Source organism: Malus domestica, chromosome 12 (genome assembly GCF_042453785.1).
Source record: "Malus domestica chromosome 12, GDT2T_hap1".
Taxonomy (NCBI): domain Eukaryota; kingdom Viridiplantae; phylum Streptophyta; class Magnoliopsida; order Rosales; family Rosaceae; genus Malus; species Malus domestica.
This window is the reverse complement of record NC_091672.1, coordinates 6,453,803-6,460,690: the sequence shown is the minus strand read 5'-3', so window position 1 is coordinate 6,460,690 and position 6,888 is coordinate 6,453,803. Positions and strand designations below refer to the sequence as shown.

The following is a 6,888-nucleotide window of genomic DNA, read 5'->3' as shown; positions in this document are numbered from 1 at the left end:
AAACTGTTAGTAGGGTCTCGTATTCTGCTTCGTTATTGGATGCTTTGAAGCCTAGAGTAATCGCTTATTCGGGTATTGAATCGTTTGGGGTAACAAGGACTACGCCTGTTTTCGAACCTTTGTAGTTGGATGGGCCGTCGACATGCAAATGCCAGAAGTCTCCATCTGGTGGAGCAGGCGCGACTAGGGCGTGCTCAGTTACCTTCGAGGCATCGTTGGGCCGCTCTATTGTGTCGTGAATGCTTGGTAGGGAGTTGTAGAGCTAGGACCATGCTACACATAGCAGGAAATGCTCAACTGCCGGTATTGGACCACTCTAGAGCTAAATTATGAAGCAAGGGTCGGCTAGGGCCATGTGACGCGCAACAGGAGGTGGTGCTCAACTGCCGGTACATGTTGCTCTTATGTAGAATCTTTTGGGGCGACGAAGACAAAACTTACTTTCGATTGTGTCCTTCCAGTGTTCGTCTGCCCTTGGCGTGTCTTTTGGGTGGAGTTGTTGCGTTCGTCAGAAAACTTGGCATCTGCCAGGGTTTACACCTTTATCGTCATGCGTCTGGATTGGGCGGAATAATGCGTAGGATGACTGTGTGTGTTTGAAGGTAAAACTTGAGCTTCCGGGTTGTAGCAAATATCGCCAAAGTTAGCTTTTGAATTTCTAATAGCATCGATGAGAGCTTTTGAACTATGGAATACAGGTAGTCGGGTCCCAAACTCTTCTCGTATGATGGTAGTGCTTATTGCTCCTTTAGATACCGTCAAACATGCAACTAAATTCTCCGCTGCTTTCGATTTGGATAGTAAGGAGGTGATGTCGAATACTTCTTCAAGTCCTTGAATATGCATTGGCAAACCTAGTCCCAAAGTGCATGCTTCTCTGCTGGAAGTCCTTTTTGGAAGGCTGCTCTAGCTATCGAGTCGTTACATCCGACTATCCTTGCCTTCTCTGCTTTAAACCTCTTCACATAGTTAGGAAGCGACTCCTTTGGGTTATTCTTGATGTTGAACAAATGAGCGATGTGATGAATATTCTTTGATGAAAATCAAAGAAAGTTCGTCGAAACTTCGAATGGATTGTGGCGGCAGGGTGTAGAACCAATCTTGCGCTTTGCCTTGTAAAGTGAAGGTGAATATCTTGCACATGAGGTCGTCGTTGTTTCGATAAAGGATCATTGTGCTTCGGTAGTGCTTTAAGTGGCTCTTTGGGTCCTCATCCCCTTTGAAAGATGTGAAATGTGGCATGCTGAACTCGCGTGGAGGCTTTGCCTACTCGATCTAGTCCGTGAAGGGTGACCTGCTTATGTTGGTCATGTTCCGTCGTAGTGCCTCGTCGGTGACCTCGTTGCGTTGGAAATTGCGCAATCGTTTGGTCAATAGTCTTTATACTTCTTCCTGAATTTGCCTTTGTTGAGGTAGTAGAGCTATTGGCTGCCCCCAGCCGTGACTTGCTGGTCTAGGCTGCTCTTCCATGTGTTTAGCTCGTATTTGTCGTGGATGCGGTGCGTGTAACGTGTTCTTAGCAAGCGAGCGAATTCTTCGCAAGTTGCCAGTTAAACTTGAGTCAGATTGAGTGACTACTTCTTTCCGTCTGCATGCTGCCTACTCCGAAGTGAGATGGAGGATGCTCCTTGTGGGCTTAGCCGCGAATGAACATTTTGGTTAAGGCCAAAAGCCTCACGCGCCCACGATGAACGGGAGGCTTTGGCCGAAGAACCTCTAATGTCAAAGTTAGAATTTAGAGAGAAAAATGTTTAGAGAGTTTTTGGAGTTTTGCAAGAGTGTAGACTTAGCTTTTTATAGAAAATGGGGTTCAATATATAAAGCATGGCCGGCCCTTTTGGGAGAGAGAGTGGTCGGCCTTTTGGGTACTTTTTTAGTGTAATGGATCATTTATTTGGCAATAAATGGATTAATTAGGTAATTAATCCATTAATTGGCCAATTAACTCAATTTATAAGGAATGTTTTGAAGGTTATAGAATAATTACCTTGTAGCGAATATAAGATAAGGATTGATGAAATAATTTTGAATTTGTTACCTTTTTGGGCACTTTTGACTTGATTGAGGGATGATTGTCTGCTGCTCGTGCGTGGGAAATCCGATGTGCCTCAAGGATAATTTTGTTCTTTTACACAAAAATTCACATGTCGCCTTATGATTATTTTTTAGCTCCACATGAACCACTCACACAGATCGGTGAGATTAACCCTCACAGAGAGAGAGAGAGTAAGGGATCTCTATTTATTTTTAGGACCACAAGTTATTTAGATTAGGGCTGGGCAAACGGGTCCTGGACCCGCGGGTAGGGGCGGGTAATACGGGTACGGGGCGGGTACGGGCCGGTTCTTAGTTTTGGAAAAATAGAACGGGGCGGGGCGGGCCTGGTAATTGAAGTTTTAGGGGCGGGCCGGTTCCAAAATTATAGGATCCGCGGGTACCCGGACCGGCCCGTTTGTATTAGATTGGACGGATGAGATTTAATATCATCTCTCCATCCAATCTCAACCGTCAGTTCAATTTCAACCCTAGCCAAACCTTCCCCGGTCCCGAGTTCCAGAAGCATCCTCAGCTTCCCTCAGCAGCCTCACAGTCTCTCGGATTTTCAAACTCTCCCTTGACTCCCTCTCCCTGAGTCCCTCTCCCTATCCCTCTTCCTCGAATCCCTCTTCCTCGAATCCCTCTCCCTATCCCTTCCCTCAACTCCGATTCACAGTGCTCACCTCACCACTCTCACAGCGTTGTCGCGACTTCGACTCACAGTGCTCACCTTAACTCCGACCAACATCATCACCCCCCATCACCACCTCCGCCGTCGCAACCACCATCATCACCCTATCACCACCGTCGAGGACACTGCTACTACCAGTACCAAGGCAAGTACCAACCATCATCCCTCTAAAATTTAGGTAATTTTGAATTAGGTTTTACAGTTTTACTATTAATGTGAATTTTTGGTGTAGGGATTTTTAGGGGTTTTAAGTTAGAATTTGTAGAATTTGTAGATCGATGATTGAGCTATAAAAAATATTCCTCTTTTGATTTTTTTTTTCAGAAAGGGAGGAAATGCTTACGATATTATAGATATTTGAACTCTTCCCTGTGCTGCTCAATGTTTTGTGAATTTTCTCCTGTGATTGATGAAATGAGGTTAAAGGAATCCGTAATAATTGGTTTTGCAATTCAATTTCAGTGCAATAAAAAAAAAATCTCTCGGCTCTCTTGTACAGTACGGAGTGAAAGAGCTAGTTTCTTCTCTTGTACAAACTCGTTTAGAAACCCCTAAAAATGTTGGAGAATTGCTCGACGGGATTTCATTTCCCTTCCCAATCTGAAGAAGGAATTGAGGTTTCTGTAGGTTACTGCACCTGATTTCCTTTTAAAATTGAGATTAACTAGAGTCAATAGAAAATTCAAGTTTTAGTCTTTTGATTTATTTGTGCTAGGAAAAGGTGTGAAACCATTGAAGTTGCTGCGTTTCTACATAGCAGATTGAATAGAGTTGGTGTCGAGAATACTGGGAAGCATGTAGTTGTATGTAGTTCACACAGTAGCATGTGTGGTTGCACTCGGCCTCATGTTTCTCATATGAGTAGGACTTGGGAGTGGACAGACAGGCGTAGGTGGTGGTGTGGTGGCGTGGTGACAGTTAGCTTTTGTGGATAGTTTGGATTAGTTTGCTTAATGAGATATGTTGTACATACCTGTTGCTAACAATTTGGGGGACACTATTGAATTTCAATATATGTTTTCGTATCTAGGTATGTATATTATTCTGTAATGTATTTAACAGATAGCATCGATGTTTCATGTATCATACGGCATGTATTCATCATTCATCGTTTCAAGTAGTATATTAGTTTGTGCTATCTCTATTCAAATTTATTCCAGGCTGCAACTTATTAACTTGACTCTGCCTATTGTGTGAAAACTTTTATGTATCACTTGTATTTGAGAGCTCCAACATAAAAGAAGAGGTAGCCATCGGTGGTATGATTTACACACCTATTTAAACAAAGAAAAAACAGAGACAAGTTGATTGCAATTTGCCTAAAAATTGTATTACTCATGATAAAGAGAGGGGAATGATTTACACACACCGATTTATGTATCGTGATTATGTAGCCTAAATTCGTTTCATTGATTTAGATCCTTTTTATTATGTTTAAAATGTGCAAAGTTATGAATGATTCAAATTTTTAGTAATGAGTTGACGTAGTCCCATAAATATTGAGGTAGTGTTGTGAAAAACTGCAATCTGTGCAGTTTGTGCAGTTTGTGAAAAACTGCAATCTGTGCAGTTTTTTCAAACTGCAATCTGTGCAGTTTGAATCTGTGCAGTTTGAAGTGCAGCAAACATTTTTAAACAGGAAAAAAAAAAGGACTCGTGTACCCGGACCGAACCGGTCCGTTTCAACCGGGCCGGGTAAGGTCCGGTTCCTAATTTCAGAATTGTAATGCCCGCTCCGGCCCGCCCCGTCTCCTTTAATTCCGGGTCCGGTCCGGTCCCTTCAAAAATGGGCCCGGCCCGGCCCGTGCCCAGCCCTAATTTAGATCTGAATTTTTAAGCTTCTTGTCGGAGGGAGTTCATGCAGGACACGGGTTTCCATTTAAGTTTGTGGTTGATGGGAGCTCCATCAAGAGTTTTATAATTTGCAATCGCTCAAAGCAGAGAGAGTAAATTTCTTTTGGTTTCATGACCTTGCGCTATGCAAAGCAATTAGTCTGATGATCATATTCATAGTTTGTCTAGTCTAATTTCTGGTTTAAGTCTTTTTCACTCATTATGAGTGTATTTTGTGATCTTTATTATTAATTGACAGGTATTAAATTTATAACAACAGCTAAAAAAATTTTTTTGTAAATTTTATTATTGATTGACACACGTATTAAATTTATAATATAGTTAAAAGAATTAAATGTCTATTAATATAGAGACCACAAAAATCTACGGACAAAATTAGCGCAAAACATTTGAACTTGTCTAATCCTTCCAATCCAAGATTATAGAAATATCTCTCTTTATGACCAAATAATATTATTGTAAAGAAATTATATTATACACTAATGAAAGGGCTAGACTCGATCTCATAATAAACTAACAATAATTTAATTCAAATTCTCTTTTAACAAAAATCAAACATAAAACCTCTTATTTACAAATAAAAAAAATATCACTAAACATAAAACCTCTTATTAACAAAAATTTGTCAAAACGAGTTATATTGGAAGGACCATTGCTACAATTGGGTTAAAGTTAAAATATCATTTCTCCACTTGAATTAAAGTTCAGGGACCAATGGTAATGGATTTTTAGTTGAGGGACCATAGCTGCACGTTTTGATAAGTTGAGGGACCAAAGGTAATGAGTTTTTAGTTGATGGACCATTACTCTAATTTGATTAAAGTTGAAGGACCATTTGTACAATTTACTCTAAAAAAAAATATCACTAAACAGTAGTAGTAAGTAACCGATAATCTCTATTTAAATTGGAATTTTTATTTATTATCCAATTAGAAAATAAAAATGAACCATAATTAGCCACATAGTCGGGCAGAGATCCAATCTACTACCCAGTACCCACACAATCTAAATCTAAAAAGTCATGGGAGTCCAAATATTACATACTGGTACCAAATTTTATTCAATTCAAACTTACAAATATCAAGAAAAAGCAATTTCAACTCAACCCACTAAGGCCATTAAAAAATAACCATAAAAACAAGGCATGTTACATAATGACCCCCAAAGAAAGGGTCCACACACGGCCTAACTCAGGCCCACACCATGGCCAAGAACTTGAAAATAAAGGGTCCGTCTCAACTGTAGGTCCCACCGGTCCCGTACTTGGTCGCATTCCCACCTACATTAGTATTATGGGCTGTTGTCCGACCCGTACCCGTGTTGGTCCCAATAGGGTGCGCCTCCGCCACACCCTCCGTCACTTGGCCAGCGGGCTGCCCGGTGCCGTGACCGGGAAGTGCGGACATCTGGTGAGTTCCAGTCGGCTGCCCTGCGGCCCCAGTCGTGGAATACGTGTGGGTCCCAGTGCCAGCACCGGTCGCAGTATAGCCGGTAGCCACTGCCACATCCCGCCTAGCCGCCGCGTTTTGCTCCATCGCTTCATGCTTGTTGACCTCGGCCTCGACTATTCTCTCCTCTTTCTTTCGGGCCGCCATGTCCTTTTCAACTGGGTCACTGGACTTCATCTTCTCCACCTACGCAAAACCACATCATCTTACAAAAAAAAATAAAAATAATAAAAAAAAGACTAACGCGTTGAGTGACTTCCCATCATCGCCACTGATGCAGTTTTTTTCTCGATATTATGTTCAAATCCCATAGTAGCGAAGAAAGTGATTCACTTAAAAGTTAAAAAAACTCGTTAAAACAAGGAAAAAATTACTACATATATTATATATATATAACCTTTTCTTGCACGGTGGCTTTGGTCTTTTCCATGCCAGACATGGCAGAGGCTGCTACGTTAGCAGCTGCTTCTTTCATTGCGTTCTTCCCACTCTGCATTTTTCACTCTCTTCTTTCCTTTTTCTTCGAAATTTTTACAAAAGCAACCCTATATCGTGGTGGGAGTAGCTTCATATAACTTTTGAGCAAGTTCAGGGTAAACGACGCGTGTAGTACTAGAAAGCTGAGGTGGACCTGGGGAGAAGTATAACGGTTTCTGTGTGGACACGTGTGCACACGTGTCGTACAGACGCTGACAGTGTGTGTGATGCAGCAGTTTTGGAAGCTTAATCAGTTACGTGGCAAAGGGGAGTTCCGGATCTCTTCCACCTAAACATAGGATCGGATAATCTAAAGTTTTGAAATTTGATTTGACGGTTATAAATAAAAAAAATTTTAAAAATTTATAATAATTATAATCG

At 41.3% G+C, this 6,888-nt stretch overlaps 1 protein-coding gene across 1 annotated transcript; it reads right to left on the bottom strand.

Annotated features, from left to right (window-relative positions):
* Nucleotides 1-5,618: 5,618 nt before the first annotated feature.
* LOC103449704 (late embryogenesis abundant protein 46) lies at nucleotides 5,619-6,609 on the bottom strand. Its single transcript, XM_008389034.4, has 2 exons — nucleotides 6,428-6,609; nucleotides 5,619-6,216 (listed from the first exon to the last, which is right to left on the bottom strand). The coding sequence occupies exons 1-2, from the start codon at nucleotides 6,524-6,526 to the stop codon at nucleotides 5,818-5,820; spliced, it is 498 nt and encodes a 165-aa protein (XP_008387256.2). The 5' UTR covers nucleotides 6,527-6,609; the 3' UTR covers nucleotides 5,619-5,817.
* Between the last annotated feature and the right edge of the window lie 279 nt (nucleotides 6,610-6,888).

What these genes read in the sequence shown, in the direction of transcription:
- LOC103449704 (XM_008389034.4), bottom strand. Translation starts at nt 6,526, where the DNA reads ATGCAGAGTGGGAAGAACGCAATGAAAGAAGCAGCTGCTAACGTAGCA. An exon ending in AAGCCACCGTGCAAGAAAAG is followed by an intron (nt 6,217 to 6,427) that starts GTTATATATATA and finishes GGTTTTGCGTAG; the next exon opens with GTGGAGAAGATGAAGTCCAG.